Source organism: Channa argus, chromosome 20, assembly GCF_033026475.1.
Source record: "Channa argus isolate prfri chromosome 20, Channa argus male v1.0, whole genome shotgun sequence".
Taxonomy (NCBI): domain Eukaryota; kingdom Metazoa; phylum Chordata; class Actinopteri; order Anabantiformes; family Channidae; genus Channa; species Channa argus.
In genome coordinates this window covers 10,944,784-10,955,330 of record NC_090216.1, presented here as the reverse complement: position 1 = coordinate 10,955,330, position 10,547 = coordinate 10,944,784, and the positions used below count along the sequence as shown (strand labels likewise).

The 10,547-nt window shown below is 38.9% G+C and overlaps 2 protein-coding genes across 5 annotated transcripts in view; both read right to left on the bottom strand.

Moving 5' to 3' along the window:
- Positions 1-1,246: 1,246 nt before the first annotated feature.
- patl2 (PAT1 homolog 2) lies at positions 1,247-7,846 on the bottom strand. The gene is made up of 19 exons (XM_067488442.1): positions 7,823-7,846; positions 7,510-7,663; positions 6,337-6,611; positions 6,201-6,263; positions 6,074-6,127; positions 5,836-6,000; positions 5,460-5,534; positions 5,208-5,356; positions 4,708-4,800; positions 4,494-4,617; positions 4,259-4,376; positions 3,752-3,858; positions 3,615-3,668; positions 3,387-3,529; positions 3,086-3,242; positions 2,741-2,881; positions 2,558-2,655; positions 2,151-2,291; positions 1,247-2,053 (listed from the first exon to the last, which is right to left on the bottom strand). Exons 1-19 carry the CDS (start codon positions 7,844-7,846, stop codon positions 2,020-2,022), a joined length of 2,169 nt encoding a protein of 722 aa, XP_067344543.1. The 3' UTR covers positions 1,247-2,019.
- A 1,639-nt stretch (positions 7,847-9,485) lies between these two features.
- LOC137105282 (transforming growth factor beta-1-induced transcript 1 protein-like) overlaps positions 9,486-10,547 on the bottom strand; it is a 9,347-nt gene continuing 8,285 nt past the window's right edge. For 2 of the 4 annotated variants that reach the window (XM_067487254.1, XM_067487255.1), the window contains one exon: positions 9,486-10,361. In XM_067487254.1, coding sequence (XP_067343355.1) covers positions 10,038-10,361 — 324 coding nt within the window. In that variant the 3' untranslated portion in view covers positions 9,486-10,037. The remainder of the gene's footprint in view (positions 10,362-10,547) is intronic. The other 2 variants (XM_067487256.1, XM_067487257.1) reach the window with 1 other exon arrangement.

Genomic DNA, 10,547 nt, shown 5'->3' with positions numbered 1-10,547 from the left:
CATAGTGAAATATCAGTGGGTGGATTTTGTGCAGAAGTCTCCAGAAGCTTAATCCATAGGAAATCTTTACAACCACTTTGCTCTCTCTATAATTTTCACAATGTTTGTGATTCTGTCAGCTTCAGCTGGACAGCTTGGCACCAATTAGAAAATGCTAACACACCAAGATAAGATGGTGGACACGGTAAACATTACACCTACTTGATATACAGTGCGCATGTTTGGGTTGGTGACATTAGAATTTAGGATAAGCGCCATTGTGTCTACAGGTTCACAAAGCTTCTAGTGTAGCTGCAGGCATTGACTTTTTTTTTTTTTTTTTAAAGACTATGACTTTATAGGTTTATTCAGCTGAATCTAGTGCAGTTGCACATTTCCCACTGAGCACAAAACTATTGAATATTCAGATTATCAAGGCCACAGGCAATATCTATATTTATGTAACTAAAAGAATTGACAAAATCAAACACTGGCCTCTTATGTAGGCCTCCCACACATTGTCAGGAAGGTTTTAGAAGTAGTCAAATAACCACATTCAGTGTGTGTGTACCAGTTTCTTGTACCTCCTGACTGACATTTTTGTGCAACTGAGATAATCAAACCAATAATATTTTTAAAAGGCACTGATATAGATTAATATTCCATATTTTGTGCCTTAACTAGAGATCACTGCATTTCTGTGGTGAGGTTTGGTTTGAGGTTATTTTGTTCTCTGTGTAACACAACCAAAAAACATGGGCTCCAGATTAATAGGGGAACTAATGTTTGCCAAAGGCTCTCTAAACCTACATATGTCAATCTATGCCCAGATGTTGAACAAGGCCAACAAGGACCCTTTAAGGCTCCTTTAGAGCATTGAGGTCATCAGGTCAAAATCTGCTCGTGGTCCCATTTAAAACTCTGGGGTATCTTTTTCTTCAGTCTGTGGCTCCCAGACTGTGGAACACACTGCCCCTGACTGTGTGTGTGGCTGATTCTTTTAAAAGGCAACTGAAGAAACACTTCTTTAGACAAGCTTTTAGCCGACTGGGCTCTTATGGTTGCATCCTTTTTGTAGTTGTGTGTTAATTTATATTTGAAGTTTTATTGTCTTCTATTTTCTCTTTTTTACATTTTGCACTGTGTAAGACCATGGAGAACATCACAAAGATCTCCATTTTCAGTATTAAAATGCATTTGGCAAACTTCAGACTCGTGAGCAGTTTTAAAGATTTTTTTTATTTATGTTGCAAGTGCTCTATAAGGGTGCAATTTAAATTTTTTCTGTTTCCAAATGAACATAATAAAAATGTCTTTACAACTGAAACATTTAAGATGGATAATTACATCATTTAGTATTGCTACACATGTATACACAATGCATGACATTTTACACCAAAACCCAAAATTGCATGGCTTATGCTGATGCCCCACACCATGACAATTTCCTTAATGATGAGTTCAATGAACATACAGGTTCAACCATACCATCACAAATTACAATCCTCAACTTGGTCACCAATATCTGATCCAACACCTACTTTAACTCAAATTTCTTGTCCTAAGGGTTGCCGGCTTTTAGATACTTTGCATGAAAATTTGTCTATTCTGTGTTTCATTTAAAACCAGAAGAGAATACTAAATTTACTACTTCAAAAATGTGTTGTATTGTTTATTTTTGAGATTGCTAACGCTTTTGGTTTAGTTATTGTGCAAAATAGAAAGTACTCGATTACATTAATAAATACGGAGAAATGAGATAAGTGAGCCGACACTGTACTGACTACAGTATATGGAGACCAGAGCGAGGAAAACAAAATTATTATTATTTTAAAGGAAATAAAAAAAGGGAAACAGTTTGAGAGTGCAAAAATGTGAAGGGATAAGGAAGGGGGAATACTGAATAAGAACAAAAGCATTTTGAACTCAGTCCATAGTACTGTACACTGCTTCTGTTTTTATGAACACTGGAGGCTGGATCACTGTAGTGCTTATCACAACCTGGTCATTATCCAAAAATCTTGTTAGATTCTGCCCATCTTAAGATGGAAGAGCCAGACACCCGGTGGCAGACCTTAAAAGACATTTGGTGATATTTAAATCTAGGTCAAGCAAATAAACAGTCTTTGTGTGTAGTGACATCTTTTTAAAAAACCACCACAACTACTTACTCCATGTTGCTTTTCAGTTGATGCACAGTACGCTTGTCCAGGTAACGGCAGAAGAGAGTGAGCAGGTTTGAGGGCAGGAGGAGCGGCTCCACTAATGAACACTGTGACAGCTGTCCCGCCACCTGAAATATTGTGTCAGTCCTAAAAAAAACAGAAAGACAAATGTTAATATCTTACTCTTCTTAAAATTTTACAACCCCCATTTCCAAGAATCTTAGCTCACAGGTGGACATCTTAGCAGTTTTGCTTCACTACTTCCATAATAAAAGCATTTAGAGAGCTAGACATTTCCTTCAAGAGCTGGTAGACACCAAACAGAGCTAAAACTGTTAATGTTGTTCTGCTGCAGCCAACTGGAAAAAAAAAACAAACAAAAAACATTGTTACTGCAGGGTTGAGATTCTCACCAGGCCTCAAAGTCACCAATGCTTGGCTCTAGAGGGACACCTGAGGACAACAGCTTCTCTCCTTGGGACAGGAGAGCATATAGTAAGGACAGTCCAAACTGGAAAAAGTAAATAATAAATCAGAAAACAAATATCTAGCTAAAATAATACTAAATCAAAGCCAAACATTGAGAAAGCACAGACTTTATTCTGACACGTCACTGTGAGGCACTCGTATGTCGACAGGGATTCAGACGATGTCAGATTTTTCAGGACCTCAATCAGCTGACTGAACATCAGCCCTCCAATCACATTACGAAGAGGTGGGTAGAGAACTGGAAGAGCCTAAAGACAAAGGATGCAAGGATGGAATGTTAAATTATTTAAGCTTAAACAGAGCTATATTAATCAACTTTTTCTGTATTCATCTTCCATCTTTTAGTATTACATCTTTGTATTACAATGATCTGAGAAGTTTTAGGCTTCAGGTTAAGAAAAAAAGAAATGAGTTAGGGTTTAGCGAAAAGATAAACACTGAAACTTCCCTACCTCTTCTGCATCTCTGCTCATAAGTGTAGGCAGGTTAGAGGTTATAATGTGCAAGATTCTCAGTGCAGAATCACGTTTCAGGAATGGGATCAGACGGGCAACAAGCTTTTTGCCTTTTGAGACCAGCAGGAAAGGAAGAAACTCTTCTCCTGACTCACTAGAAAAATGAAAAAAAAAAAAATTAATTCACAGCTTAGGCTCAAAATGCATCAAAGTGAAATGTTTAAAATGAAACAAACCTTTAGGTAATATTTACACAACATGAAACACCTTGTACAAACTAGCGAGCTGTGAGACTCACAGGGGATCATGGTGTCGCAACTGGGTGTAGATGTGCTCCACTTTCCTCTGGGTTTTCTCCATCAGTTTTCTTTCTTCTGCTTCGGACAAGACTGCAGTTTTTGTCCTCTCAGTCTCCTCCACCTCCAACAGAGCTATAAACAACTGTAGGGCAGAACAAGTGTGACGCAGTGTAGGAAGGTAAAGATATGCATCAATCACTGTATTAAGATAAGTAACCAGCAGGTACCGCTTCTATTTTGCTGAGGGTTTCTAATCGCTGCTGTCGAGTGTCTTTGTGTTCCTGTGATGTGGAAATAAGTCCGTATCAGTGAAGGCAGATTAACAAGCTTCTAAGATGACAGAAGTTGTCTCAAAAGCAATCACCTCTAATGGGCCATGAGCTTGCACTGCATGAACTGCGCCGATGGCACGACGAGGAGAGTAACACGTGGACACAGCAACTTGTCCCAAAGAACCTTCAATATGCACCACTGAAAAGAATGTTTACAGCTGTAGAACATTAACTGACCTGCAGGTTTCGACCAAATGTAAATTCAGGACCTGCGTTTTCATACAGTCGGTCTTTGGTTATTAGTTTCTAAGTTAGTAGCACCTGACAATTTTTAGTCACTACAAACATTCACAACCAGATTGAGCATATTAATGATTGCAAGGTAATGACTGAAAGAGACGTCATTTATTAATAACCTTCATTCCACTATGGTGGCTAGACAGTAATTATAAATTAAGGAAAAGGATGTCTGGTCCTCTCAGGATATATTGGTCAGAGAGATGGCTGAACCACCATATCCAATATGGTTTAACGGCATAAAAACACAAATAATAAGGTTTAACAGCATAAAAAGTTGACTTTGAGAAAAAAAAAAAAACCTGGTGTGTATGATTCAGTCTTCATGATGTAAGGTGTGGTGAGCTTGGGTGGCTCCCGCTTGCTTCTGATGCCCAGCTCTTCCTCAGCCATCTTAGCTTCTATTCGCCGATAGTACTCCTGAAAGTTTAAATAGGCAAGTCAGTGAATGCTTTAAGTCAAAAGGAAAAAAAGAAATGCTGATATGGATCAAGAGTTAAAATGGATAATTAAGACACTGAAGCAAAGATTTCCTACCTGGTAATAGTAGTCTTCCAGGAATGGATTCTCACTCTGCAGCTGAATCATCTGCAGCCTGATGATCCACTCCTTCTCTTTGGCTGTCATGAGGTTACAGTAAGGATCCCAGCCGTCTGGTTTCCTATTAATTCATAGTATTTTTCTACACATTTTCACTAAAGACTAAATAGGACAAAATATGTTCAAAATGTTTATGTGATGTAGCACCAACCTTTGGAATACGTGTTGTTTCTGAGTGAGTAGTCGTTTGTGTTGGGGGTGAAGTTGAGTGACAGGACCAGGGTATCTGTTGTTCAGAGAAACACTTCACATACAGCACAAAATATGACAGAGTGCACAGCCAGAGTGTAAAGATGCTCATTTTTCTTGATGCCAATTAACCGAACATCAAGAACATGATCCCAGCTTTAAGTTTTTACAATCTGTTCCTTAGTCAACACATGCATTTTATTTTTTAAGTTTCTATAACATATCATCTTGTTTAATAACTTGGGACTTCATTAAACCAAATCTACCTTGTGAACACATTGATGCCAGTGATGGTATAAGAATTATCAATGTTGAATCAAAGAAGAAGTAGTTTAATATACTCTTGAGTATTAAAGACTGCATTAAAGTATTAAACACAGTATTAAAGTCATACATACACTAAAATTTGCTAAAAAGTACTTCAGACCACAAATCAGACATCTGTTAGCTGATCACACACACCTGAAATGCTGCACTGGATTAGACGAGGGGCTATAAAAGGGGGACGGTCTTGGTGAGTTGGCACCAAAGCGAAGCTGCATCAGCTTAGGAGTCAAAGACTGAGGAGTGGAGGGGCAAGGCCGATTCAAAGGGAACATGAAGCCCCCTGTCTGATTCAGCATATAATAAAGTCAGTCAAAGCAACAAGTCTGTGTAATACATATTAGGTTTTTAATTTAAAAGGGTCAGGTCGGATTTATCATAGATTAAAACCTGATTGTAATGCTGTCGCGGGGTCTGTGGTTGACGTGAGAAGATGGGTGACCCTGGTATCATGGGTGTGTGCATCTACGAGAAAAGTATTTCAAAAAAGTATGATTAGATTCATTGTGTTTGGTTAGAAGTTTGAAAAATTGGTATATGCAAAGTGCATTAAAGTTTTTTCTTTTGTCGTTTTAAAAATTATTTTTATATAAAAGACATTCAGAGAGTTTTAGAGGAACTGGTAGATTGATTTAGTTACCTTTGTACAGAATAGCTGCTTTCCTGTCTGCAGTCTTTATGCTAAACTAATCCACTGCTGCTTGTTGTGTTAAGAGAAAAATGTACACCCAACAAGTTCAGTTTAAAAGTGAATGATTTTCTGCACCTGAGTGGGGCTTCTCTGTCCAAACTGTCTCCTGGTGTAGAGTCCTCTGGGTTCCCCCCTCCTGCCCCTGAAGGGAGAGACGGGATATGGCAAATCCACGAAGTTGGAGGTCAGGTGTTGACCTCTACCTCTGTGACCATCAATCACACACACTATTGCACTGTCCTAAGAGAAAAGAAAAGACGTTTGATCAACCCACTGACATACAGACTACTACTGGTAACTTATTGATCCTGACCTGAAGTATTGATCCAGAGATTCTTCTGGTCTTTCTGCAAGAGGGTGACATCCACTAAGGAAAAAGAATTCTATTAAAAGAGAATCTCAACACAAATAAATGTACCTTATGAAGCAATGAAACTCACATCCTCGTCAAAGGTTTTCTGGTACATGGCATTCCCACAGTCCACAATCGCACTGTCAAGACTCTTAATAAAACAGAGCAAAGTGATGATAAGCTGCTGTGAAGTTGTTTTTTTAAGACAAATGTATCTCCATTACCTTGAGGCTTGGCCGCCCTTCCACTGTCCTCATCACAGCTGGGTCCTCAAACATCTGTCCCCTGCCCACTACTCCTCTCTGACCTCTGCCTCTGCCACGCTGGCCTGGGGACACCCGGGACAGATGCTGTGGCCTAAGTCTGGGAGGGGAAGGGGAACTGTGGGGAGACTGTGGCTTGGGGTCTGGTGGTGGTGTGGGTGGAGGAGGTGGCAGCGGCTCTCCAAACTGTAGGAGACTGCTAGTGGTGTCCTCTGTGGTCACTTGTGCGTCAAGATCTACAACATGCAGAGATGATGTCCGAGAAGAACAGTGAAACTCTCGGCTTAAATGGGAATTACACATTGTTAGGTTTTTAAATGTCCGCTATAAAATCAGTAGTTTGTAGTTGTAGAATGTAACCACACAAGTGTCCAATCTTGGGGACATTGTAAAAATTATGATTGTGGCTGAGCAGACTAACATGATGTCTCCTACTGTACATGGTGTTTGTAGAGCTCCATTTCAAGAACAACAGAAATCAATTTCTTGATTATTTAATTGGAGAGACTGCTTCCACAGGGTGGGGAGCTCAAGGAGTTGAGAGACCTACTTGGTCTCGCGATTGAAGTGTGGAAGTAGCAGTAATGAAGTAGAGCACAAAGCAGAAGATGCCACCAGTAACACTACACAAATTGATGAAATATACTGCATTTAGCCTATGTCCATAGGTCCAGTGCATGCTGGGAAAGGATGCAACAGAGTCTTTTTCTACACTATACTATTTTAATATTTCTGTATGTGTTTGCTTGCTTGCTTTGTCCACAATGAGTAAATCTACAGTTTACATTAAGGCCAATGGGACTTTCAGAGGGCTATGGTTCTCAGTACTGGACTTTCTTGAGCCGTGTGTGAAGACCAAATGATGACTGGTGAGATTTAGTTTCACAGTCCCTGTGCTCACATTAGCAACCTTTTTAATAAATGTGGCCTCGGGAGCAATTTCCCAGCAAAGTCCAGCAAGGAATTTTTTTTTTTTTTTTTTAAATGTGTATTTCTCAAGTGTGAAATTCGACTTTTTCCTTTTTCAAAGAGAAGAAAGAAAAAGTATCCTGTTGAGCTTCTTCCAGGATATAATGATTATCATATTTAAATATTCAGGACAATTACAGACAAAAGCATAACATGTTTACACACCCATCCCAAATGTCTCTTCGTTGTAGACATTTATCTCCTCATCCTCCTCTGCCATGGCCTGCAGAAACCCACAGTCCATATTGCTCCCATCTTCTCCATCACTCCACTCATCTCCATTCTCAGGCCACTGAAGCTCTGACGCATTTTCTGCCTCCTATGAAGATGGGAACCATGTGAGGTGTAAAGAAAGTCAAAACAAATAAGCATGGAAGGTTTTTAAATCAACTTTAACGCCCCAAACTGTAACTGGTCATCAATGATGAACTCAAACTCAATAATGACCTTAAAACACACAACAAAATGACCAACTTACTTGTTGCTGTTCTAAATCACTCATTATTTATTTTCTTGAGCTTTAATTAATTTTTTTAACACTTGAAACCTACGTGTCACCGTGAATTTCTTCACACCGTTACCTGTTTTCTCTTGTCAGACCGCGTGCGATGCTCATTGACTTTTATTAAACTCACCTGTGCAGAGGCGTGGCCGGCCGCCACTAAACACCGAAGAAGAAGAAGAGGCAGCAGGTGCAGGTGTCATCTCGTCTGTCTAGACTTACGGTTTTTAAGAGGTGTAGTTCTTTTTAAAGCCTGGACATAGTGAGGATTCAGAAACAATTACGTTCTATTTAAGGGGGAAGCAGTGGGCGAAGAGGGACATCTAGTGGTCACAGTTGACATGTTTCACGTACACAAATCATTTACAAACGTGGGAAAACGTTATGACCAATTTTCAACTTGCTTTCTGTGGCTTTAGTTTAGAGTGTAAATGTGCATTAATGCTTTTGAACTTCCCCCGACTTCCCTATATTAAAATATTCCTCTGCTTCTAGCCGAAATATTCCTCCAGATGATGTCTCCCGGAAGAGTTTTTCATCATTAGAAGTTGATATGATTTCTGGAAAAGCAGGTTGATCATGATCACAACCTTCATACCTTCAAGCAGGAAGATAAAATAATGTAAACTGAAGGTTCCTCCAAGTGATGTCATCTGGATGCATTTTTAGCTAAGAGGAGATATATATTTTGATATAGAGAAGTCAAAGGGCAGTTTAATGGGAGTTATCTACATATACTACCCAAACTAGAACCAAAAGAAGAAAGTTCAGTATCAGTGAAGGCTTCCTTTAAAGCTCTTATGCAGAGTTTTGATGATAATATCTTTTGAATTCAATTATTGTTTCTATTACTTTACATCCTGGTTAGTAGTTTCTGAATTTCACACTGAGGATCAGTAAAATCTCACAATTTTTATAGCATTTTGTATTATTAATATAAAAAGTCATACCTATAGTTATAAGAATATAATGAAGTCAAAATACAAATTAGCAGATATGGAACTAGTACAAAATAGTTGTACAAAAATACAGTACTGAAGTTTACTTTCCCACTACTGGATTTTGTACTGCAGAAGATGATCTACAGTGTCTCTATTCTCTTTATGAAATTTCTTTGCAGACACACTTTCTCTAATGACTACACATCATACTGTTACAGTAATACAACACAAATACACATATTGCTGTCTTTACTAATGCCAATTAAATATATATTATCTTTTGAGGGTAAAACCAGCAACCATTTGTTTTCATTCATCAACCTGTACATCAACATGACTGACTGGCAACCAAAATGTTCACTGTATATGTCACTTGTCACTTCCTTCCTTTGACTTTTTTGAGAGACCTGGGAAGTATTTCCTTACTTTCTGTATGAGTCTTCTGGTTCTATTGTACGCCACAAATTCTTCTGATTTTCCCCTATTTCTTTCATTCACACATTTACATATACGTTTCAGGTAACAAAAATTTATTTTTTTACTATGTTCAGCTCTATGTTTTTGTTGACCCTTGTTAAATCCCCATTTACCCGCACCCATCCAATGCCAAACGGTTTTCTTCTTCAGGCATGTATTTTCTCTCTCTTGTCAAATTTCACAGTGGATTATTTGATTGAATCATTCACAAAACAACAAGACATGTTGTGTTCCTTTATTTTACTCTTTGGAATAGTTTGGGCAAATTGCATAGAGCTGTAGTGCAAGAATAATGCAAAATATCTGACTTTAAACATACGATAGCTTAATCTGTTACACAAAACCATATATAGCAGGCAGCATATGATATATTTAAGCAATGGCAGTGATATTTATACTTTTTGCATTATAACGCAAATATATTCATTGAAACAATACATTTGCTGTCATTATACAGTCTTTGTCTATCTTTGGCAAAAGAATTTAATTTCCAATATTCAATTTGAATCAACGCAGTATGTAAAATACTTACATACATGACAAAATAATTTGGCATCAATTTGTATCTGTGTAACAAATGTTCTATTTTATACTGACACGCTAAATGCAGTCCAGAAAGGAGCTATGCTGGGTTTCTCCCCTCCCTCTAATGACTCAAATCTTCTTAAAACCAATAAAGAGACCAGCTCCACCCTCATTCCTGCAGTAAAAAACGAAAAAGACATCAAATTGAGAGTGATACAGCTTCTTTGACTCAAAGTCATGTTGAGTTCTCAGCCAAAGAGTTTTATGAAGCAGGGGTGGCAGTAAGGTTTGTTTTCCTGCTCTTTAAAGCAGCCTTTGCTCAGGGGCTTCAAGCAGAAGTGGCACACAAGGTGGTGCGGGTGGAATTTGGCCCCCATGGCAGTGACGCAGCGGCCTAGGATGGGCTGCTGACAGGCCTGACACACGCTGCCACGCGACTGGTGGTAGTGGGCCTCACACAGCGGCTTTCCCTCGTGTTCAAAGAAGCTGCCATTAACGAAGGGGCTGTAGCACTCCTGGACAGCAGAGGGACGGAAAGAAGGCAGCAGATCAGAGAGCCCTGACTCACAGAGCTGTAATTAGAAAATTATAATGTGAAATAACAACATTCTCATCACATAATTCCAAGCTATTCTTAGCTTCTGGGGTTTTTTTTTAAACCTTTTTTTCATGGTAGTTTCACTGAGAATGGTGCGTATTTCAGGAACGCCCTGTTCATGCTCATACAGTTCCACAGATGGACACATCACACCAGTCTG